General features: G+C 31.1%; 1 protein-coding gene across 1 annotated transcript in view; it reads left to right on the forward strand.

Moving 5' to 3' along the window:
* The window catches only part of LOC127725737 (exportin-4-like), a 59,227-nt gene extending 32,777 nt beyond the window's left edge, over positions 1–26,450 (forward strand). Inside the window, exons 13-25 of the mRNA XM_052232951.1 lie at positions 122–302; positions 3,928–4,087; positions 11,852–12,021; positions 12,793–12,967; positions 13,690–13,894; positions 14,726–14,814; positions 15,365–15,431; positions 18,669–18,791; positions 19,392–19,492; positions 20,731–20,861; positions 21,605–21,722; positions 22,310–22,402; positions 23,385–26,450. Coding sequence (XP_052088911.1) covers positions 122–302; positions 3,928–4,087; positions 11,852–12,021; positions 12,793–12,967; positions 13,690–13,894; positions 14,726–14,814; positions 15,365–15,431; positions 18,669–18,791; positions 19,392–19,492; positions 20,731–20,861; positions 21,605–21,722; positions 22,310–22,402; positions 23,385–23,582 — 1,811 coding nt within the window. The 3' untranslated portion in view covers positions 23,583–26,450. The remainder of the gene's footprint in view (positions 1–121; positions 303–3,927; positions 4,088–11,851; positions 12,022–12,792; positions 12,968–13,689; positions 13,895–14,725; positions 14,815–15,364; positions 15,432–18,668; positions 18,792–19,391; positions 19,493–20,730; positions 20,862–21,604; positions 21,723–22,309; positions 22,403–23,384) is intronic.
* Positions 26,451–26,876: the final 426 nt, after the last annotated feature.

Raw genomic sequence — 26,876 nt, forward strand, 5'->3', positions numbered from 1 at the left:
TATGTCTAGAAAGTTTGACTGAACTTAATGTTTTTGAAGATGTTAAGAAAATATCTGATCTTCATTACAATGATAATCAACTTAAAATAGTATCAAGGTTTTTAATTTTTCTCTTTTATAGCTAATGTACTAACAATAGAATCTGAAGGAGAAACTCCCATGATTCCTCCAGATATCATGGAGTACACCATCTCAACATCAAAGGATGTAAACATAGATACAACACTCAAAGTTCTGTCATCTCCTAATGAAAAAATAGATTCAATACCTGGAGCAGAACAACATACAGATGGTGTAGTTAGGTAAGTTCATAGAATTCATACCTAGAGCAGAACAGCATACAAATGGTTCAGTTAGGTAGGTTCCTATAGAATCCATACCTGGTGCAGAACAACAAACAAATGGTGTAGTTAGGTAAGTTCCTACAGAATCCATACCTGGAGCAGAACAACATACAGATGGTATCCTACCGTAGTCTATCATCGGTCATAACGTTGGTTCGTTCGGATTTTGTTATTGTACTTATCATACGGAAAAACTCCGCATTGACGTCACTACGCTAATACCAGCGTATAAAATTAGTGCAGAATACATTTTTTCTACACTTCTAAATAAAATGATATTTCTAAAGATATGTTTTCATTATTATTCTTAAGTATTGTACAAAAATGCAGATTTTCTAATGGCCATTTCAAACCTGACTTCCGAAAGCCTAAAAACATTTCAGAACTAAAGAAAACCCCTCTTCCGGCCTCCGTTGCTTTGTTTGCATTCCATTGAGCGTCATCAATCTTAATGGCAGACCAAACAGGCCAAGCCAATCGTATTTTTAAGAATTTCAAAATGGCAAGCACCTTACGTCTTACGCGATTTTCCCGCGAAAAAAAACCATCCAAATTGAAAGAAAAACTTTGGGAAACAAACGATAATCATGCCATATTTTTGTTCAGGAATATAGAGTAGGTTAATAAAAAACAATATACATATATTTTTCATAAAAAAAAAATTTGGTTCAATATTAAGAGATCGATATTCTGACCATAAGTAAATATTCATATAAAATTCCATTGATGTCAAATTTCATGGCTAATAATGAGGTTTCCTATTGAATAAACCCCCAATTTATTGCAAACCATTTCAAAGCAATATCATACAAACAAATAATATAATTGCCTTGTACTAAAAAATCACCTAATTGACAGTAGAGCAATTTGATTGGATATAACGATTCAATGTGTCACGTGGTTTTGAAGCTATTAGAATGTGAATATAAACAAACCGGGTCAGCTGCTCCAGTATCGAACAACATCGTACATTCAGTGGCTGAGAAACAATTATGAGTAACCAAGCTTGACAATACACAGTAATAAAAAAACGAAACTAAGTCTACAGAAAAATAAAATAAAAAATGGCCCTAAGTGCACGACTTACCACCATTGCGGGATATAGTTAGGTAAGTTCCTGTAGAATCCATACCTGGAGCAGAACAACATACAGATGGTATAGTTGGGTAAGTTCCTGTAGAATCCATACCTGGAGCAGAACAACATACAGATGGTGTAGTTAGGTAAGTTCTAATAGAGTCCATACCTGGAACAGAACAACATACAGATGGTGTAGTTAGGTAAGTTCCTATAGAATCCATACCTGGAGCAGAACAACATACAGATGGTATAGTTGGGTAAGTTCCTGTAGAATCCATACCTGGAGCAGAACAACATACAGATGGTGTAGTTAGGTAGGTTCCTATAGAATCCATACCTTGAGCAGAACAACATACAGATGGTGTAGTTAGGTAAGTTCTAATAGAGTCCATACCTTGAGCAGAACAACATACAGATGGTGTAGTTAGGTAAGTTCCTATAGAATCCATACCTTGAGCAGAACAACATACAGATGGTGTAGTTAGGTAAGTTCCTATAGAATCCATACCTTGAGCAGAACAACATACAGATGGTGTAGTTAGGTAAGTTCTAATAGAATCCATACCTGGAGCAGAACAACATACAGATGGTGTAGTTAGGTAAGTTCCTATAGAATCCATACCTTGAGCAGAACAACATACAGATGGTGTAGTTAGGTAAGTTCTAATAGAGTCCATACCTGGAGCAGAACAACATACAGATGGTATAGTTGGGTAAGTTCCTGTAGAATCCATACCTGGAGCAGAACAACATACAGATGGTGTAGTTAGGTAAGTTCTAATAGAGTCCATACCTGGAACAGAACAACATACAGATGGTGTAGTTAGGTAAGTTCTAATAGAGTCCATACCTTGAGCAGAACAACATACATATGGTGTAGTTAGGTAAGTTCCTATAGAATTCATACCTTGAGCAGAACAACATACAGATGGTGTAGTTAGGTAAGTTCCTATAGAATTCATACCTGGAGCAGAACAACTTACAGATGGTGTAGTTAGGTAAGTTCCTATAGAATCCATAACTGGAGCAGAACAACATACAGATGGTGTAGTTAGGTAAGTTCCTGTAGAATTCATACCTGGAACAGAACAACATACAGATGGTGTAGTTAGGTAAGTTTCTTTAGAATTCATACCTGGAGCAGAACAACATACAGATGGTGTAGTTAGGTAGGTTCCTATAGAATTCATACCTGGAGCAGAACAACATACAGATGGTGTAGTTAGGTAAGTTCATATAGAATTCATACCTGGAGCAGAACAACATACAGATGGTGAAGTTAGGTAAGTTCCTATAGAATCCATACCTGGAGCAGAACAACATACAGAGGGTGTAGTTAGGTAAGTTCCTATAGAATCCATACCTGGAGCAGAACAACATACAGATTGTGTAGTTAGGTAAGTTCCTATAGAATCCATACCTGGAACAGAACAACATACAGATGGTGTAGTTAGGTAAGTTCTAATAGAGTCCATACCTGGAACAGAACAACATACAGATGGTGTAGTTAGGTAAGTTCTAATAGAGTCCATACCTTGAGCAGAACAACATACAGATGGTGTAGTTAGGTAAGTTCCTATAGAATTCATACCTTGAGCAGAACAACATACAGATGGTGTAGTTAGGTAAGTTCCTATAGAATTCATACCTGGAGCAGAACAACTTACAGATGGTGTAGTTAGGTAAGTTCCTATAGAATCCATAACTGGAGCAGAACAACATACAGATGGTGTAGTTAGGTAAGTTCCTGTAGAATTCATACCTGGAACAGAACAACATACAGATGGTGTAGTTAGGTAAGTTTCTTTAGAATTCATACCTGGAGCAGAACAACATACAGATGGTGAAGTTAGGTAAGTTTCTTTAGAATTCATACCTGGAGCAGAACAACATACAGATGGTGTAGTTAGGTAAGTTTCTTTAGAATTCATACCTGGAGCAGAACAACATACAGATGGTGTAGTTAGGTAGGTTCCTATAGAATTCATACCTGGAGCAGAACAACATACAGATGGTGAAGTTAGGTAAGTTCCTATAGAATTCATACCTGGAGCAGAACAACATACAGATGGTGTAGTTAGGTAAGTTCCTATAGAATCCATACCTGGAGCAGAACAACATACAGATTGTGTAGTTAGGTAAGTTCCTATAGAATCCATACCTGGAGCAAAACAACATACAGATGGTGCAGTTAGGTAACTTCCTGTTACATGAATACAAAGAAAATTACAAAAATACTGGCTTTTAAGTTTTTCCTGGAGTAGAGAAAAATATATAAGAAATATATATATTTACAAAAGCATATGTATTTTTGGACCAATAAGGGTTTTAGAGTTATTTTTGAATTTTCAAAAGATTTTCTCAGTAAATTTTTATATTGCATCAGTAGGTAATTAGCATATAGTTGTTTTATTCAGATTTATATATTTCATCAGAAATGAGGTTCTGTTTGATATTAAACAATGTTTCTTGTTTTGAAAATATTCTGCTATAATCTTTTCAGGTTAGTGTCAGGTGTATTCCGTTTATGTGAGGTAGAAAGACGAGCTGTGGATGCCAGACTGACAGGATGTATTAGTCCACAGCTAATCAGTACAACCATGTGGTTCTTACATCGATGGTCAAGGTCATATCTACTACCAGATGAAAATTACTATGCACAAGTAAGGATGATACAATTAAGAAAGATAACCGTAATCAGTATTTATTTAGATTAAAATAAAACAAAACTTTGTTAGTTAGTTGGGGTCTTAACATCCTCCTAAGCAACTTGATGCTCATAGATGGACAGAAATAAAAAAAAATGAGAAGAGGAAAAAGACAGAAGAACAGCTATTTTTGCCTGTTGTAGAATTAAAGGAGATAACATAATCTTGAATCTTTTCCTGAATGTACTTTAAGTGAGTTGGGTTTTTTTCTACTGCATCATGGATCTCTAAAAGTTCAATGGCAAAATGTGAATTTTTAAATTCCTGTTGGACAAATCAAAGTTAAAAAAATACTTACTAGTATCAATTCAGCTGTTTACAAATTTTATATGAATTTGGTTAAATATACTTACCATGAAATTACATTTATATTATATAGAATATGTTTGCTTTCACAACATGTTCTCATCGCAATTAACTAGGTGATTAAAAATTACATCCATAAGATGTACTTACCTACGTCATAATTTACCTGTGTAAGATACAGTAAGTTAGTTTTAATTTTTGCGTTCAGGTGAACGCATGTTTCTCGTCGACAAGGATTTTTAAATCCTTATGTTTTATAAAAGACATTATTTGTTTTCGGTATATCGTTTTACGATTAATTTAATGTGAATACAGCGCTTCTGTCAAGTTTCTGATATGCACGTTTCATCAATTTTACAGCTTACGAGTCTGGAACAACGACGACCTAGAAAATGACCTTTGTTTGGCCGCCATTTTCAAACATGAAGTCCAGTCCGAGGAAAGGCAGATTTTTTCTGTCAAAATCGGACATGTTACGTGAGTGCTCCGTTTTTTAGAAATAATGGATGTTTTAATACTTCTTCCACGCTGACCGAATTTTTAGCTGTTTAGAGCAATCTACGAAACGGGTCAAGTGGAAAGTTTGGATAAGTTGATTGTTTACAATTTTACAGTCTGTACACGAGACTGTGTAAACACATCACTATATTAAAATCAGAATAGGTGTTTTGGCCAGATCTGATTATTTCAATGTGGATAACGTCCTTATGGGAGCGTAGACCACTATTGTCACTATTTTAATGTGGATAACGTCCTTATGGGAGCTAAGACCACTATTGTCACTAGAACCTCAATTGGTTCAATAAATTTCAATCAGAAAAGGGAATTTGCCCATATCCGATTGTTATTTTATTTGGATAACGTTCCATACAGGGAGCGTAGACCAACATTGATACTCACATTGACTGTTTAAAGTTGATAAATAAATATAAAATAAAATAAAATAAATCACAATCAGAATAGGGAATTTGCCCACAACTGATTATGTTTATTTGGTTAACCTTCCATTCAGGGAGCATAGACCATATTTATTGAAAATAAAACGTGCTTAATAAATCACAAATAAAATTAAAATTAGAATAGGGATTTTGCCCAAGTCTATCTGATTAATGTTGACATCGTTTCATCCAGGAAACATAGGAACTAGAACAACATGCATGATTTTGGATCTGTAAGTTGCATGCATTCTACTACAATACAGATTTGATATCTTACATAAAAATCATAACTATTAATTGATTGCACATTGATATTTATGGAGCATAGACCATTGTTGTAAATAAAAACTTCATTTTTTGACGTACTGAAATAAAATAAATTAGACTCAGAATAGTGAATTTTAATCCAGGTCTATCTGATTGTTGCAGTAGACATCCTTCCATCCAGAGAACGTTAGGTCTACCCTTATTATATTTAAAACAACCTGCAAGCATAGCTAATTTTTGGTTGCACATTGATTTTTGTGATGAACGAACAGTTCAGTCAATTTACATATATACTCATATTGATAATACAATGTAATATATTGAAAGAGTGTCTGGAAATGGTCAAGACAGATAAAATCACTGAAATAGTACAGTGTTATCTAGTACAATACAAATGTGTATGCAGATTAAGCATATCAATACACAAATTTTTTAATTATGTCCAGTTTTAATCAGGACAGTAAATTCTCAGAAGCCTGAAATATTTTCTCGGAGCAGGAAATTGCTGTAAATATTTTCTTTACTGATAAATACTAATATGTTGAGTCAGTAAGAATGGAACACCGTTCTAAAACCAGTTGATAGCTTGTGACAACTCATTTTATCAATTTTTAATTTTCATGGTCAGTTTACTACTGACAAGAAGAACATTAATATTATCAGTATGTACTGCTATGACCAATTGGTTGTTTTGTCTGCAGTAACGAAACAAAGACTTTTATATGTTTTTTAAGTAAACATTAGATTGTCTCTTGGATTAAGAGTTTAGGGGATGCCATGATGCATTTCCCAAAGACTCATTCAGGGAAATGGCTTTTATTTTGATTACATAATTCAGAGTGAACATTGCCAATGCATATAACATAATATGTACTTGTGCTATTTTGTGTTAAGTACACAAAAAAGGTGATAACATAAGACTTAAGGGTCTATTTTACCCTCACTATATGAGAATCACTGTCAAATAATACATGTATCTTCCAATCATGAAAGGGAGAGATTTTTGGAAGCTCTTTTAAAGATAGAAAATTATGCCTTTACATCTTAAGTTTTCAAAGCAATGCCAACAAGTTTGGCAAGATTCTGCTATAAGGGATTCATTCATTGGGTCTGTTTTCAGTCTTAATGTGAGATCGGTAGTAAAAAAAAAAACAAAAAAAAAAAAAACAGCTTAACAAACTCCTACACGTTTTTTTTCCTTGAGTTTATATTGAATCAGAAAGCTGAACTATAGAGGACACAAAGATACTGATATATAAAAACAAGATTATCATTAATTTAGGATTTGTATTTTGAGAATTTAATGTAAAAATAAAGACATGTCAGATAGATTTTGCAAAAAAATTAGATAATTAGTAAAATATTAGTAAATAAATAAAGAAAATTTAAAGCATTGTGGATGCAGGATTCATTAAAAATGCTAGACATGGACTTGGAGATTGGAGTAGTTCACAAGTTTTAAAAATGAACTATCTAATACAGCTCTTTATATAAAGCTTCTTTTTAGCCAGTCTTTACAAGATGCAGAAAAAAGAAGAGGTTTTTTGGGCTACATAATGTACCAATATATACATATATATATTTCAATTGGTTCTCAAATTTTAGCACCAGTGTAGAAGCAGTTAATCTAAGAGCAAAATACATGAAAAGCAGTTTATTTAAAAGACTGATTAATAGTTAGCAAATAACATTCAATAGTCTGTTAGTACATGGAAGTAAAATGCAATATGGTAATTCCATGATTATATTAAGTGCAAGACATTTGTTAATATCTAAATTTAAAATGTCACTGTTTATTTTTATTTTTGCTCATTATAAGCAAAGAGTACACAAAAATTCTAGTCTTGTCAAAGTCAAGTTGTGACTTATCTAAATGCAGGAAAGTTTCCAAATGCGTGCGATTTAATCCCCAAATTGATGGTATTCACTATTCAAATTTCATAATGACCAGTCAATTATCAAACAATATTTCTTAGTCCTTTTTCTGCAGAAATTGGCAGAAATAATATTAATATCTAGCATAGAGTTAGTATTTTATGCAAGAATATACTAGACAAAATTGAAATGTGTTTATTAACAGTTACTTTGAATTTTGATTCAATACTGTTTTGAAAGATGTGATTATATAAATCACATTTATTTTGTTTTGTCAAATCTGTGGACAAATGCAAAATTTTTCTGAGTGACTTTTAGTGAACCAAATGACTGGGTTGAAGTCACACAAAAAAATACTACCAAAAGTGTTTTGGTTGGTATATACGGAATCATATCAGAATGTATAGAATTCAGATAAGGTGAACCAAGAGAGAAATAAAATGAGCTTTTCTGATTGTGAAACCATTTCTAAAACAACTAAGAACACTTAAGTCCGCAAGTTAGTACAAGTGTTTTTCCATATGGTCAAACGTGTTTTCTTCAAATACACCTATAGAACTATATTTAACAAGTTGCATGTTAGTATTTCTGATTGCGAAATAATTTCTGAAACAAATATAAACAATAATTGTCAAGAGCAACAGTTCAAGAGTTGTTCAATATGTCAAACTTTTGTTTCTTTAAATTTGGAACTGTACATGGCAAGATATAATTTATAAGGGTTCTAATTTTAGACAGTATATCATTGTGAAATATTAATTAGAAATATCAAAACAACATTGACAGACAGATTTTTCATAGTTGGAGAAAATCATCTGTCAGCATTTTTTTTTGGCTTATTAGGACAACAGTTATTGGCTTGCTCAACATCCAAATGCTCTGTAGAAGCATTATGATACCATTGGAAAACATGTATATTTAAACATTTCCACTGATTTGTCCATTTCTGTATTTTTACACTTAAGTAGTCTAATACGAAACAAAAAGATTGTTCATTGTTGAACTGGTAGACATTGTATTCAAAGGTTCTACCACTCATAGAAATTTCTATCAGATTTTAAAATTTAGTTGGTTTGGAAAATTGTCATTCTATAATAATGCAAGACTTCTCTTGACAAAAATATTTTCGTTCTAAATCTATAAGATATTAAAAAGAGTAGTATATCTAGCAGAGGAATAAGTACTCAGGGAGACTATAACTTCAAAAAAAAAAAAGTTTATAGATTAATCCAGATTTAGCATAATAATGAAACAACTTTTGTTTGAGTCTTTATTATACTTTGTTTGTATTAAGGACACTTATTTACAAAGTATATTTTAATTGATTATAATTCTTTGACAATTAAGCAGAAAAGAATTTATTTCGAAAGATATGATATTGATCAGGTTATCAAAAGATGACAGCAATCATATATTCTCTGTTATTATATTAAAACTATAGAGAAAACAATGGAAAGTTAGAGAGAAGCTAATTGTTTATCAAATAAACTAAAGTTTTGAAACTAATATTTCAAAGTTGAAAGTAAATGATACTAAGGTTGGATTAGTTCTTGTCGATTTGTACAAGCAATAAGAACAATCTATTCAAAAATAAATGCTTTTTTACTGTTGCAATAATATTACAACACATTTAACTCATAATGAAGGAGCTTTAATGAAATAATTTCTATACTGGCCTGTAGATTATTTATTCAACAGATATAGAAAGATGTGGTATGAGTGCCAATGAGACAACTCTCCATCCAGTCTATTTTTGCATACTTTTATTTATGCAATCTGCAAAGTTTTGCCATTGATACATACAGTTATACAGCATAGCTTTATTGTATAATAAATTTAAATTTAGTAATTTCGGTTTTGACTAATATCCGTATTTACAAAATTAAGTGGAGTTATTTTTTTTAAATTTTGACATAGTTTTATATGTTGGAAATTGTATATGTGTGAGAGAATTTATCCTCCACCAAAATAAAATACTGCTTGTTAATCAGTAAATATTCTATATAATATAAATGTAATTTCATGGTAAGTATATTTAACCAAATTCATATAAAATGGTTATTTTTGAAATCTCAAGAAGAGATTTTATATGAATTTATAGGGTTAAATATACTTACCACAATCCACCACCACCCCTGGAATAAATTCAGTTTTTTGTTCACATAATTGAAATTATTCAATTAAACGACAAATTAAAACTAACTTACTGTATCTTACACAGGTAAATTATGACGTAGGTGAGCACATCTTATGGATGTAATTTTTAATCACCTAGTTAATTGCGATGAGAACATGTTGTGAAAGCAAACATATTCTATATAATATAAATGTAATTTCATGGTAAGTATATTTAACCCTATAAATTCATACAAAATCTCTTCTTGAGATTTCAAAAATAACCATTTTTTAAGTCTTATTTTTCATGATATCTATCTAGCTTAAAATACTTGTGCCTTTGTCTTGCATTTCCTCTTAACAATAAGATGTGTATTTTTTGTGTTTGACAAATAAGGTTCAAATTCTTCTAAAAACTAAACAGAAAGCAATCTGAGTAATTTGATAGAAAAGTATATATATTCTATTTTTGATTAAATACCAGGTTCCCTCTAATTTAACAAGTAAATCAATGTCAGATAGTGAGGATCAGTGGGTAAGACAGCATGTAGTTTGTTGGATTCCTCGCATGCAAAATCTTAACATGTTTGGTTGAATTGAATGACATGTTAATATTATAACTTGCACAAAAAAGTTCTGAATCATACCCTTAGCAGGCAAATTTTGAAGAGCAAACTGTTGCCTAACTGTCTGTCTGCCTTGTAAGTACTTCTCCTGCAATATATCCTTGTTGGTTTTACTGAAAGTTTATGTACCGTATAAAGATGAAGGCAAAGGAAAGGCATTTGGGTTGATAAGAAAAATTGACTTCTTGTTCTGTAAAATAGCCTTTTCATTCCTTGACCATTGAGCAGAAGGTATAAGCATTCTTCACAGTAACCTCAGTCCAAATCAAGTGTAAACAATAAGTCTGTTATGGCTGTTACTGGTAAATTTCTATAATTTGACCATAGCTTTTTCACCATAAGAACTAAGGTGGTACAGTGATCTATAGTTGCTAACTTTTTTTTATCATTTGACCTCTGGTGAAAAGTAGTCATTGGCAATAATACAGTATCTTCTTATTTTTATATTTAAAAGTTTAAATGTTATAGTACCATGTAAGTGTTTAAAAAATGCTGTAATGCTGTAATAAGTATGTTATAGTGTGACCAGTAAATTATATCAAAATAAACACTATCCTTTATACTCCTGACATATCAAATAATAACTGCAAAAGCTCAGACAGGATGAAAAATGGCAAGAATATTAATCTTTTGGCAGAAGAAATGAAAAATGGCAAGAATATTTATCTTTTGGCAGTTTGTTTGATAAATGATTATTGCTCTGTCTATATTACAAAACAAAAGTAGAAAAATATATGAAAATTGGAGCCAAACTTCATGAATACTACATGTACAACAACTTGATGTAATCAAGAATTCCTTTTGCAAGATATATTTAAAGAAATTAGAAATATTTCTCAGACTCTTAATTCCCAATATTAAAACATTTCTTAGAATTTGTGTTAAATGTATGAACATTTTAAGGTATGGAATTTATGTATCATTAGCACACTGTTATTTTTCATAAATATATTCTAACTTCTTATTAGTGATTGGTATTGTTCAAAGTTCATGTATATAAATATGAAACATTGTTATTGTTGATAGTGTATTAATATATGAATACATGCATGTCTGTAAAAGTACTTGTACTGCCACAGTTGTTAATAGCTTAAATATTTATGTTGCTTTGAATGAAACAATGATAATATATATAATGAATATTAGATGTGTGACTTTTGTCAATGATATAGCAATCAAACAACAGAATAAAGCCTCAACAGAGGTGATGATTTGTACAATAGCATTACAAACCAAGAATCTAGTACTGTGAAAATAATAAAAGATACAAGCATGTAGACAGATTCTGTCTTGCGTTTGTCTTTTTATACGTCAACAAATAATGAAAACATGTCTTATATTAATATTTACAGAATTGATTTCTTTCCTCATAATTCTTGTAATACCTGTGAATTTCAATTTCATAAAAAAAATTGTTCAACTATTTTTTATCATAATGTAATCCTACTTCCGAATTTTGTGTTTGTTCAATTGAATTGTATTTCATATTTAAGGTACTATGTGTCATATTGTTGCTCAGTCGGGTGCCATCGAACCTTTTCCCAGAAAATTCAGATTGCCATGGGTGAATTATATTTCTGTTATATTTTTAGGTCAGTCAGGCCCTCTTGTCTTCCTTTGGTCGAGATGCTGATGGTGCCCAGTGGGTGATATCATTTCTTTTTAATTGTATTATGTGTAATTTAAATGCCTGGACATCGGAAGACAATGTTTTAAAGGATTCCCTTGACCTGCTGGTTTCTTTGGTGGAAAATAAATCAAAGTAAGTCTATTCTGTAAAGCAGAGAATTGTCATTGATATCAAGACACTTAACAGCATTAAGACAAGAAATATGTCACTACAAGGTTTTTCCAACCATACACGAAGGAAGATAACATGTCAAATATATGACTACTTGACTTGATCAAGAGAAAAGATTATTGGTATAATCTTTAAAACTTATTAAATGTCTGGACATCAGAATTTAATAAAAAGCAAGTAAAAGGAAAAGTCAGTTAGAAAATAGATTTGTGAGTTTCCTCAAGACTTGTATACAGTTTCCCTACTTTTTATTTGCATTAGAAAAAACAATAAGATTTACATAGAATAAAAGTATGAAAAAGACTTCCAGGGTGTTTTGAGAATGAACTGAATGATAAATGGTTGCTGAATGCCAGTTTTTGTTGTTGGGGACAATTGCATTTATATTTAGTTTGAAAAAATGATGTATGATGTGAAAGTACCTGGCTTTGCAGTAGATTGACATACTTAGTTCCATTTTCACATTGTAGCTTGCAATTATCGATCTTCTTAAAAACATTCCCTTCCATTATTCTTGATATTTGTTTATTTATAAATATTAAAGAATAAATATACAGTTCTTATAAAAATATGATAATTGAATTTTCAGTTTTTCCAATTTCATTTTTTGTTAATACACATTTGTTTTTGTGACATTGCTGTCAAGTTCTGTTAAATTATTGATATATATTTGTTGAATGTTCTGATCTTGAAAGAGATGCTTGTTATTATATACTCCAGTTATTTTTACAGAGCTGAATATGTAACAAAGTGTGAGCATCTATGGACATTAGCTAAAGAAGAAGCCAATCACCAGCCTCCTTACAACTGTCTTCCATCTCATGGCCGTAGATGTTTGTTAAGGGCTTTAGTATTGGCTGGATCAGGAGTAAAAGATGAAACATGGAAAGAGCAATATTGGAATTGTGTAAGTTAATTATGTAATGACAAAAAAGTTTAAAATTAATTTACAAAACAAAATAAGGTGGCAGAGTGGTCTAAGTAGTTCAACTATTGTATCACTAGCCAGTTAACACTGAGGTGAGTTTGAACCCTGCATGTGGCAAGTGCATTAGAATCAAATCTAAATTGACTAGGAGTGCCAGTTTTCCTGCTGAAGCTCAGTGGTTCTCTCTCAGGGCACTCCAGTTTCCTCCCCAATAAAAACTGTCAGCCAGGAAATAGCCAATAGTGCTGAAAGTGGCGTTAAACACCAGCAATCAATCCATCAATCAAAACAAGATAAAAGTTTATGTATTAAGGAACCACCTCAGTCTTCTTGTTGTAGCATGCTCACCTTGTGTGCCGGAGGTTGTGCGTTTGATCCCCAGCTGGGTCAAGCAAAAGACTTGAAAATTAGTATTTGCTGCTTTTCTGCTAAGCAGATTGCATTTAGGTTTAAGAGCAAACCTGGGTGTCTCAGAGTCAGAAAAATGTGTCCAGATAGGTAAACTGTCTTCTGCGGACTGTTACCTTTTGAACTAGCACATAAAAAAATCTGGGTCAGCTTATTGGTCTAGTACACAGCAGGGAACATATTTGGTGGTAGCCTGTTATACTTTCTGATGCAAACTTAGGCTAAGTAAAATGATAGTATGTTCCTTGATATTTGAAACATATGCTTCATGTTATGTTATATATATATTTCAGATACTAGGATCGTTACATGACAGATTTTATAAAATAGTGTGTCAAGAGAACTTTTTAAAAGTGTACTCCTCAGGAGGAGTAAAAACACAAGTGATAGACTTATTAGAATCTGTACGTGGTGTAGCTTTAGGAACAAGGGTAGATAACCTCAACAGATTGTTTGATTTTCTACATCCATTATTAGAAGAATGTGTTAAAATTTTAGGTAAGATAGTAGTTTTTCCTAGGGACCAGACACATGGTGATTCATTGTCCAATATTTTTTGACTTAAGAATTATTTTGCCGAAACATGACTGAAAGGAGAAACTTCAGTGAGATATTAACCCAATCACACAAAAAAAGACATCTCAGAACAATATATATGTTTTTTAACAAAAGCCAGGTGTTTATACAAAATGTCCAGCTGTATATTGCACCTGAAATATTCTTTCATTTCAGAATATTTAGATGTAATGTGGTTTGTTTGCATAGAAAATAATATTCTTGACCAATAAATTTATAATATTGGTTGATATTTAACTCCAAATATATACCCATAACAGACAAATGTTTTATGGTTGCTGTAACTTGAGTCTTGATTTGACATGAATCCTGAAAATATATCTTTTTTTGTTTAAGTGCTGTTCCATAAAAACATACATGGTACCCAGGGAAGGCACTTTCCTAATGGGGTAACCACCTATAGAGGCAAATTTAGAATTTCAATTACATTTCTACTGTACTTGACACCCACCCATAGTAGAGATTTCAAAGTGCCTTCCCTGGGTCCCATGTATGTTTTTATGGAACAGCCCGAAGGCGAAGGCCTTGCATTACTTCATGAAATATTTGCTCTTAGTCATGTTCTAAGACATATCTGTTAACAGCAATAAAAAAATGCATAATTTGTAGCAAGAATAAAGTAAAAATAAAGAAGATGTCTCACCATCTTTAACCTGTCCTTACAAAGTATGCTACATCTTTCAGAGTATGACACAAAAACATTTAAATAGTAGAAATATGTGATTAAATTATGGTGTCACATTTATTTTACAGATGTATATCATAATTATGAAGATGTAGTGCCATTAGTGTTAGAACTTTATTCTGAAGTTATACAGAAACAGTTATGTTTCTTGGGAGAGGTATGTATTATATCAACTCATCAGCCTACCACCTTCTTCTTAATTATATTCAGTGTAAGAAATCATCAGTATTGAACAAAATTACTAAGTTCTGCAATGCATACACCATGCACAAATTTTAGAAATTAGCTATATTTCCAATAGTTTTATCTTAAAGGTATTTACAGATTTTTTTTTTCATTCAGGAATGTGTTGACACAAATATTGTATGCTGCTGAATTTGAAATTCAAAGATTTTATAGCCGATGTTTTTATGAACTTTTTAAAGATATTTCAACCTTCTCAACTTTTTAAGTATATTTATACAAATTTGTACTATTTTTAGATATTGTATTGGTATTTGTTAAGCTGTGTGTATCAGGAAATACAGACTAATGTGAAATTTTATATTCAGTTTTGAATTTTTTTTTAAAAGGGAATTATGAGATATATTTCATACAATCCTCCAATTTCAGGTATACCTCTCAATGCTGCAGCATATATCAGTTGGATAAATATCTTCCCAACAATTCATTGACATTTTTGAAGTTTTATTTTTCACTTTTTTCAGGCCAAATCAAGAAAGTTATATGAGCTAAGTTTATCTGTGATAGAAACTTATTCAAAACATAACAAAGGTATTTATATGGTGTTAATATATATCACTTTATCATACATATTCTTGTGAAAATCGCCTATAAGTACGTTGTTTTTATACCCACGTCAATTTTTGACGGGACGTATTATGGTATACAAATGTCCGGTGTCCGTCCGTCTGTCTGTCCGTCTGTCCGGCGTAAACATGTCGCACCATAACTTGAGAATGACTTATCCAAATTTCATGAAACTTAACATAGTTGTTTCTTATGATAGTCAAACAATCTGTATACTTTTTGGTGAATATAAGATTAAAACTTTTTGAGTTGCAGGACTTAGTAACTAAAACAGGTGTGTGTTTTTTTTCACATGTCGCGCCGTATCTCAAAAACAATTTATGATTATTGCTTAAAACTTTACACACTTCTTAGTTATATTAATCTTAAGATCTGTATACTTTTTGATGATGATTCAAAATTTTATTTTAGAGATATTGAGTATTCTGTTAAAAAACGGGGAGGGGTTTTTCACATGTCGTGCCGTATCTCAAAAACAGTTTATGATTATTGCTTAAAACTTTACACACTTCTTAGTTATATTAACCTTAAGATCTGTATACTTTTTGGTGATGATTCAAAATTTTATTTTTGAGTTATTGAGTATTTTGTAAAAAAAGGGGGAGGGGTTGCTCACATGTCGCACAGTATCTCAAAAACGATTTATGATTATTACTTAAAATTTTACACACTTCTTAGTTATATTAATCTAAAATCTGTATACTTTTTGGTTTTGATTCAAAATTTTATTTTTGAGATATTGATTTTTTTCTTTTAAAAGGGAGGTGTTCACATGTCGCGCCATATCTCAAAAACGATTTATGATTATTGCTTAAATTTTACACACTTCTTAGTTATATTAATCTAAAGATCTGTATACTTTTTGGTTTTGATTCAAAATTTTATTTTAGAGATATTGAGTTTTTTGTTAAAAAAAAGGGGGTTTTTCGCATGTCACGCCGTATGTCAGAAACTATTTATGCTGATTGCATAAAAATTCACACACAAGACGACGGGCGTATCATGCGCTCATGGCGCAGCTGTTTATTATTCAATTATTCACTTAACATATAAGAGATGCCGAAGTTATATGTCACATTAGTTATACCTTAAGTATGTATAATGCATTTGTATAGGGAAATAGAAGATATTTAACATTTGAATTATTTTTTATTTCAATTTTTTTCTGATAAACCAAAGATCATTATAAGTTTGGGAAATTGTTTAAAGTATAAGTTGCTTCCTCAGAATATGTACTGATTATCAGGTTGTCTGCATATTGATGTTGTAAAATATCAGCTTCGAGTCACAATATAAAGCTTTTTGTCGAGTGAGCGCAGCGAACGAGTTCAAAAAGCCTTCATATTGTGTCGAGCAGCTGATATTTTACAATCTAAATATGCAGACAACCTGATAATCGATTTATCGGGCTGAATTTGCGTATTTTGGAAGTGTTTTCTTCGTTTCACCAACAAACCTGAAGATGACTTGATAAGTTCGGGTCAACCTTATCAACGTCGGTTCAAACATTATGACGTCACTGATATGTCCAGGTCAAAGTTATTAAGGCCGGGTCAACATATTTGACGTCACAAAGCCGTTATATGCAATTTTATTGAGAGCTGAGCAGAGTGATATAGACAGTGGGACGACTGATAATTAGTAATTATCTCACATGTTTTGGGAGTGAATTTTTACACAAAATTTTCTGAAACTAACTTTTAGTTTAGCAAGTGAGGGAGGACCAGAGCTTTGTGATATAGAAAAGTTCTATGTCATTAACGTTGATCTAGCATTGACTTTGATTCAAAGTCTTCAAAACTTATCTATTAAAGAAAAAAACATTCATTACATTTAAACATGTATTGATATTAATCAATGATAATCTACATATTAGATATTTTTATTGTTCTTCTTCCGTTAACACCCATATATCACAACCACTGATTGATACTCATAATTAATAAATAACAAAAAATAGCATAGTGCAATACCACACGACAGAGCCGAGGGCTGGTTTAATAACAACCATTTAATAACATTTATCATATACAGATTACTAAACATTTTGATAATGTCATCATATATATATATTTCAATAAACACAAACATCTGTAAAGCCAACCAATCTCATAATGCATGATACAAAATAACTTATAGCATGGATATAAAAATTAACGTGACCTTTCGAGTAGACCATGTCATGCCGAATGATTTAACCGCCAAATCATACAAAACACATAACCTAAACGCTATCTATGGGCAGACAATTCAGAAGAAAATAATTTCATTCTAATTCATAAAATCAACCGACTGAAATTATATAAAACTTTCATATTATGTAAGAGTTAAAAAATAGTTTGTTTAATACACAATTCCAAATTGAAAATTTTGATATTTTTTTTAATGACACCTTCCAGTCATGATATACCCTCATTCCCACCAAATTAACCTATCATGTTTTATATGTACTGCACACAACAAATATTTTTCAAAATTAAAATCTTAAAATTCAAGGGAGATAACGTATAAATTGATCAAATATTTCATGAACAAGAACTGTTGATGGACAGAGAAGACGGTCTGTGTGCATAATGTATGCATGAAGATAAAAATATATTTTACCTTCAGTGTACAATAAAACATTCACATTCATGTTACAATGCTGTCATGTGGAAGATGTAGCTTCTTACATTACTGTTTATTAAAAATCAATGCCATCTTATATTTATTTTAAGTAAATTTTTGGGAGATTGATCAATTCAAGTCTTTGGTCTCTGATAAAGTGCCTGCCTTGGGTGAAGATCATTGGTTTTAATTTCTGGTTTAGTCAGAACAAAGTCTTTAAATTGGTAATTGCTGCTTTTCAACCAAACAAAAATTAATAGTTTTACAGTTTCTTCAAGTTGTGGAAAAAAGATGACACTTCCAGTTTCAATTGTATACTTGCTTGTTATTAAAGTTAGAAAGGCTTTTCCAATGGTTAACATTAAGCAAACAATGAAACCTTTTTTTAAAAGATATTGAAAGCTCATTAGTATGAATTATTTTATATGAAGGATCAACAAATGTAATGCATGTTTAAAAAGATGGGATACAAGGAACTTGACACAAATGTTTTAAACACCAGTGACAAAATATTTATGCTGGCAATTGAGTTATAAGAACAACTTTTTGGAAGCCAGTACATTCCCTGCATGTTATACTTTTTTTTATTTACAGGTAAACATGTGATGAGCCATAGATATGATGAAGACCAGGAAGATAAATATAATGACATTCTCATTGTTATGGAATTACTCACAAATCTGTTGTCCAAGGATTTTATTGATTTTGGAGAAGATAGTATGTATATTTCATAGCAATTTAAAAAGTTACCTTCAGAAAAGTAGACATAATTGTCTAATTGTCATTCACAACACATGAATTGTACTTGCATTACTAGAAAGGACTTTTAAAAGACTGATCTGTTGTATTATTCACAGATTGTTGAAAGATGATATATATATGGTGGGGCCTCGGTGGCTAAGTGGTCTAAGAAGTGTAACTACTTTATAACTTGCCTGTCAACTCTGAGGTTGTGAGTTCCAATCCCACACTTGACAGGTGCTCTTGACTCCAATCTTATTTGACTAGGATTGTCAGTTTTCCAACCGAAGGTCGTGTTTCTCTTTGGCTTTATCCACCAATAAAAACTGACCACCATGATATAGCATAATAGTGCTTAAAGTGATGTTAAACACCATCAATCAAACTGATATATTTATAGTAATAATGTACAATCTTGTTTATCAACACTGTAAATCTGAAACAGAAAACACCAAGAGAATAATTACTGTTAACTATACAATGTATTGTCAATTAGATGTAGGACTCTTCAAATTGAATAACTTGTTTAAAAACGATCAACATTTGTTTTATTAAAGACTATGTTTCCATTTACAGATGAGAACATAAACCCAGAAGGAGGCCATGTAAAAGCTGCTGATGTAGCATTGTATGGTCTTCATACTATCATTCCACTGATGAATGCTGATCTCTTAAAGGTTTGAAATGAATTGAATTTAAGTCTTATTTTATATTGAAAGCTTCAAATAAGTTGTCAATGTTTTCTCATTTTCTAGATAAAGCAAGGCACATAACATAGACTTGGAAACAAGATGTAGAAAATTTCAACCATACTGAATTAATATATGTTTTTTGTCGAGCCTTCAACTTTAGTCGAAAAAGCGAGACATAGCGATCTTACATTCTGTCGTCGGCGGCGGCGGCGTCCACCAATATTCACTCTGTGGTTAAAGTTTTTGAAATTTTAATAACTTTCTTAAACTATCCTGGATTTGTACCAAACTTGGACAGAAGCTTGTTTATGATCATAAGATAGTATCCAGAAGTAAATTTTGTAAAAATAAAATTCCTGTTTTTCCGTATTTTACTTGTAAATGGACTTAGTTTTCTGCCAGGAACCATTACATTCACTCTATGGTTAAAGTTTTTAAAATTTTAATAACTTTCTTAAACTATCCTGGATTTGTACCAAACTTGGACAGAAGCTTGTTTATGATCATAAGATAGTATCCAGAAGTAAATTTGTAAAAAAAAATTTCATTTTTTCCATATTTTACTTATAAATGGACTTAGTTTTTCTGCCAGGAAACAATACATTCACTCTGTGGTTAAAGTTTTTAAAATTTTAATACTTTAATAACTTTCTTAAACTATCCTGGATTTGTACCAAACTTGGAGAGAAGCTTGTTTATGATCAAAAGCTAGTATCTAGAAGGAAATTTTGTAAAAATTTTGTACCTGTTTATCCGTATTTTACTTATAAATGGACTTAGTTTTTCTTCCAGTTAACATTAAATACAGTCTGCAGTTAAAGTTTTTAAAACATTTATTAGATTCATAAACTATCCTGGATTTATACCAAATTTTGACAGAAGCTTCTTACAATCAAAAGATAGTATCTAAAGGAATATTTTTATTGATTTTTTACTCATATTTGTTGACTGTTGATTAACAGCAAAAGTAGGCGAGACACTGGGTTCCGCGGAACCCTTACAAATTTTTTCAAAAGTTGTCAAAGCTCTGATTCCTTGTCCTGATCTTTACTTTAGGTCTTTTTTGGTTTCATTAGCTCTTTTTTCAACATTTTGGCCTCAAGCATCACTGAATAGACAGCAGAGACAAATGCACATCTGGTAAAATTAGTATGTTAATGTTATTGTATTGAATATTCTTGTATGATACTTAATAACAAAACTTATTATTTCTTTCATTTCAGTTTCCTAACCTGTGTACACAGTATTTTAGATTAGTATCATTGTTGGCAGAAAGTGATGCAGAAAAGTTTGTACATTTACCAGACGATTTACTCAAATCATTGACATCATCAGTAGAATTAGGCTTGTCATCGTATCCTCTTGTAAAACATAAGTCTGTCTTGTTTAATTATGCCCCTCTGCTGGGCATTAAATGTTACCCTTGACTGTCTGTCTGTTCGTTCGTCCGTCTTTCTGTCCATCCGTCCTTCTGTCAATCTTTTTGTCAATCTTTTTGTCCGTCCTCTCGTTCGACCCAAAAGTATTTTCACATATTATAAGCAAGCTTGAGCAAGGGCATTCGTGTCCTTAGACACATTCTTCTTTTATTTCTGTTTCTTTTTTTTTATTTGTGGCAGCCTTCTTTAGATGTGAATTTTTAATTTTTTTTATTTTCAGAGAGTTTTTATTAACATCTATCTTTTGATATTGTATTTTTAAATCTTTCATTTATATTCCCACAATGAGTTTCACAAAAGTACTTTAAGCTGGAATGCAGGTTCAATATAACATGTAGATTTTATTATAATTTTTGAAATGAAGTGTTGTAAATTACATTTTGACAAAGTATAAAAAATACTACCATTTTATTTGTTTAAAGTTATGTTAACTCAACCCCAAATGGCTGTAACAACTTTTATCTCAAATGCTACCTTTAGTTCTTTATTTTTTTAAACAAGATAGAAAAAAATTACAATAACTTTTACTGCTCAGACAGACTTTCTTTTGGTAGCATCTTACAACTGGAAGTTCTGGCAGTCTAAACTTACAAATCTCAAAATCTTGTTTTGATAGACTGTCTTGTATTTCACTTGAATTAGTCCTTAACCTACACAGATATGGTAGTGATACCACATCATTATGTCTGGAGATCCTCACATCTTTAACAATACATATCTGCCAAAATAATCTGCAGGGATCAAAGATACACCAGTCTATTTGTCCTTTTATGAAGGTAAGAACAAGATATTTGTTTAACATGAACACTTCAAAATAATTCAGTAACTCATATCATGTTAAGATTTACTGTAAATTCAGAAATTTTTTGCTTTGATTTTATTTTTTTGAAAATAACAGTATAGGTCTTTCAAAAAAAGAACACTTGCATTTTACATTTCGACAGCATTATTGTATACAGCATTTCCTGTAATCGCTATAGATTAAGTAGCATTGTCTTTTATTCAACAATTGCAATAATTAATGCACACAAAAATTTCTGAATTTAAGTATATATAAAAAAGTATGATTATTATTTTTGTGTAAACCAGTGAGATAAAGTTTACTTTTTAAAAAGAATTGTAGTTTTATAGGTATGAATGAAAGGAGATGTGGGGTTTACATCAATGAGACAACACAACCAATAGACATCAAAAAATTATAAAAATGTAAATATTCCTTATATACTAATTTCTGTCTTTGATGCTTCATTAAGGTCTATACATCTTAAAAGATGATTTGCTTTCTAACCTGACCACACTGTTATATTTATCAAATACTTACAACTTTCTTGTGTGTATTTTATTTTTTTTAATTATTTTTCAGTTTGTGTTCAACATGTTGCTGATAGAAACATTTAACATGGAATTGTTAGATTCTGCAAGTTCTTGTTTGTTTTGTTTAATTTGTTGTTATCAGGTTAGTATGAAACAATATCTTAATATGGAAAAGATATGTTTATAATATAAGAAATTAATAGATGTGGCATGATTATCACTGAGACAACTGTCCACTGAAAGGACCAGGATTTAAACAACATAGGTCAGCATACAGTCTTCTCAATGTATACATCTTTCCTGCGTTATAATGAAATAGGTATTTAAACTTTACAAAATCTCTTTACCTTAGTATATTGGTTATGAGAAATAGAGATGTATTTATATTAGAATAGATCAATTCTTCTGATGTGTTTTTTTTGTAAAATCTGTATGATAGCTTATATTGAGATCAATATATTTGAATTATCATGATGAATATGCGTTGGTTTTCACGTTAATGAGTCTTGTAGCACTATTATTGAGATATTTCTACTGTTGTTTTATTCCCCCACTACTAAGGTGGGGGTAAACTGGTTTTCCTCTATCCTTTACACATTTCTGTTTCATTGTTCTTAGCAACTAACCTCTTGATATATGACATGCACTAAGCTTCATTTTGTTATGGGGGGCCTCAGTGGCTGAGTGGTCTAAGTAATTACTACTGTAATCACTAGCCAGTCAACACTCAGGTTGTGAGTTCGAACCCCGCTCGTGCGGGTGAACTCTACTCCAATCTTAATTGACTAGGATTGTCAGTTTTCCTATCGAAGGTCGTGGTTTTCTCCGGGCACTCTGGCTTCCTCCACCAATAAAAACTGGCCGCCACGAAATAGCCCAAAAGCTGTGCTCAAAAGTGGCGTTAAAACACCAAAAATCAAAATCAAAATCATTTTGTTATGTACAATCTATGTGACATGTTTCCAGTTCCCCCAATATTAGCAGGGGTAAAATTAGGAGGCAAAAGGTCTCAGTACATCTCTTAATTTGATGTTGATCAACAGTCCTATTACTATGGAACATCCAAGAATGTGTAGGTCAGACTACTTGTTTGTTTGAGTAATTTTTTTTCTTCTATTTTTTAGAATGAATACAGAGAGTATGTGAATCATTTGTTAGATGGTCAGACAGAGCCAGCATACAAACAACGAATGTTAGAGGCCTTTAACAAACTGACTCCTCCCACTTTGAATATGACAGTTAACAGAGAAAGTAGAATCAAATTCATGGAAAGTTTTAATGAGTTCATGATCAATGTTCGAGGGTTTTTGTGTGTGAAGTAAAGATTTCAGACCCTTTCAAAAAAGTCTTTAGGAGTTTATGATCAATGCACACAAGTGTTTCTGTGTGTGGATTAGACTATACAGATCTTATATTATGTGTAAGAGGATGGTGATAGCAGAATAAAGAATTCACTAGATTTTTATGATTGTTAACTGTATTCTTTGATAGAATAGTTCTACTGATATGTGTCCTTAAACACAAGTGTCAGGGTCTTGGAGAATGTTTGATGAACTCATAATTGCATTTTTTGACTTTGAATGTATAAAAAAGATTAATTCTTTGATCCTGCTTGCCAGAAAGAAATGTTAAAGTAATTTGACACATATTTCATATGTCATAATGAATAGTAGTTATAGGAAACGAATTAAAATGTTCATGTGTGAAAGTTATGCACAAAGTACTAAATCTTCCCAATACTGAGAGGGAAAAGGTCTTTCGCAATATATTGAATACTGCTGTCTTCATCATTAAAAAACAATATTCTTTGCTGGCAATAAAAATCAATTGACTCAGATGCTCTATCCTAAGATTTTTAGTTTTGCCCTTTTATATTGTAAAGTCATTCATTGCCATTAAATGTTTGAAGGGCATGAGAAACACATACATTGGTATTTTTAAAGCAGTGTAAGCTTTTATGCTGTCACACTAGAGGCCATACGAGTCACTCATCAGGGTCGACAGGTCATCATACCAAACTGGAAGAACTATATTATTCTTCTACTATGTTAAATATCCTTTGTTTTCTTGTTTAAAAAAATGTACACCCTTGATCAGAAATTTAAAATGAACTGTAAATCTTGTTAATATCAATTCTCCCAAATACTTGGTTACATGTAAATCTGAGTGAACAAGTTTTTTTTTATTGCTTTAACTGTTTTACATTCTTTAGTTTCAAGATATTAAAGTCAATTATTTCATTTAGAATTAATTACTTTAATTGAACAATCCATAATCACAGTATTTGAATTAATTGAAATATAATCAGTGGTTGAGGGAATCACATCTCAATGATTTTTCAATCTTTCAAAAATGACAGACTAACAGTAATGTAAAATATTGTCTGGATATATATTTTGTTATTATCTTAATGAAAAATACTGGTTATTGTGTAAATCTTTGATAAGAAAAACAGCTTTACTAATTGAAACAAATTGCAAAAAAAGAGAAGAAAAATGATAATGTGAGTTGTAAGCATTGTTTTATGTTCTTCTTTTCTCCAGATGCAGTGATAAAAGCAATAGCTTGTTTTGTAAAGAGAGGAGAGTCTACATTAAATTTCATCCCTTTTTTTTTTAGTAAAAACATTTACTGTAAACCAACTTATTTTCGCGGATACTTTATTTCGCGTTTTCCCTTTCTAATCCACTTTGCGATTTTCTAATTTACTTGATAAATAGTTTAATAAGGAAAGATCCAAGTTGTACACGTTCGCTTTGATTTATATTCGCATTATCTCGCGAAAATTAATCGCTCGCAAAAATAAGTTGGTTTACAGTAATTACAATTTGAGGAAGACAACAGATTAAAATTAAACTGATTTTAATGACATAAAATAAAAAATTCCTCATGAATCTGCCATGCACTTTCGATTTTATGAGACAGTAAAATACAAACTTGGACTTTCAACTTGATTATAAAGTATGAATGAATGAATCTGGATTTACCATACATGGATTCTTCTGACTATTAAGTGGCATTTAATCCTGCTGTTTTGATTTCATACTTGTAAAAATGTTTTAGTAATACAACTGTTGTACTGGTTTAATTTGGCATGAAACTATGTCATGATTTACCAGTATGATTAAGTGCCTAATAGTGTACTTGTTAATAATTCTATGTAATAAGGAATTGAAAAAAAAAGGGTATTTTGTCAAGTATCAAATGTCATTGAAGCTGAATTACCCTTAAACCGCCACAATTTATTGATTTCAGGGTTTGTAATCTAGTCTTCATGGTCAAGTGTATTAAATTTCATTCTTCCATGACTAGGTCCAAAATTTCATACACCAATATGTTAGTTGCCAATGAAATCAATGATTTTAAAGCAAAACAAAATATTTTTTTTTCAAAATCTGTGGGTTTAAAAATAAAAAAATGAAACAATATTTTCTCCAACACTTATTAATTTTAAAAAACAAAAATATCCATTCATTTTTGTTTGCTTCCTCACATTTTTTTTGATTTAAAAATCTTTTTTTTTCTAAAACAGAGTTTGGATGAAATGTTTGGAGGCATTATTAGTATGATTTAAAAATAAAGAAATAATTTAATTGGTAATTAATGGCAAGAATGCTTTTGTCAAATATTTGTAAAGAGATTTTAATAGCAATAGTGTGGGCATTTCAATAAAACAAATTATTTAGTGTAAATTTTGAAAGTTTTCCTATGTTGCTTGCGAAAAAAAAACATTTTTCCTGTTAAGTGTTGTATCTAAAATAACAGGGTAATGAGTTATATATACATATGTTGAGGTGACTAAGATTTTAAAATTGTATGCTTTTCAAGTTTCAACAGTTTTAGTTGTTAAAAGTGATGTTGATTTGACAAAACAGCATAATGCAGAACTAAATTGATTGAAAAATTACAGAGTTCCTAAGTCAAAATAAGTGGGATAAAAATTTCTCAAATATATTTCTGTATATTTAAATGTTCATTATCTATTGTTTAAGAACCATTCTGTTTGGCAATTTAAGTCTTGAATTTTTTTTTGTTATTTTAAAGAATATGTTCAAAGAATTTGTTGACTTTTATACATGGTTGTTATTTGTTGTATGCTATTAGTTTTATAAAATTAATAGAAAACTTGCTGATTTATGCACCAAATGTGTTGAGCTATGAAATAAAGATACTACAAAAAAATTATATGATTATAGTTTAAATATTTTACATGTGTTAAATTTGGCATTCCTATTAGCTCACCTGGCCAAAGGTCATCTGAGCTTTTTTTTACCTTCTCTTGTCTGTCTACTGCCTGTCTGTTAACTTTTCACATTTTGATCTTCTCCTTGAGAACCACTGAACAGAATGTAACCAAACTTGGCAAGTATGCTCCCCACTGGGTCCTTCTTTCTTCAACAAATATGGCTGCCAAAGCCTTTTCTAATTTCTGATTGGCTGATCTTAGGAAAACTTTTTTCTCAAGAAAAGGTGAACCAATTAAAACCAAACTTGACAGATATGTTCCTGTGTAGGTCCTTAAGTGTTTTTACTATGGTGCCATTTGGTAATTTGAAAGAACAAAGTGATAATGAGACACTGGGATTTTCCTTTTGATTTCCTTTTAAAGAACATAG

Source organism: Mytilus californianus, unplaced genomic scaffold (genome assembly GCF_021869535.1).
Source record: "Mytilus californianus isolate M0D057914Y unplaced genomic scaffold, xbMytCali1.0.p SCAF_15, whole genome shotgun sequence".
NCBI lineage: Eukaryota > Metazoa > Mollusca > Bivalvia > Mytilida > Mytilidae > Mytilus > Mytilus californianus.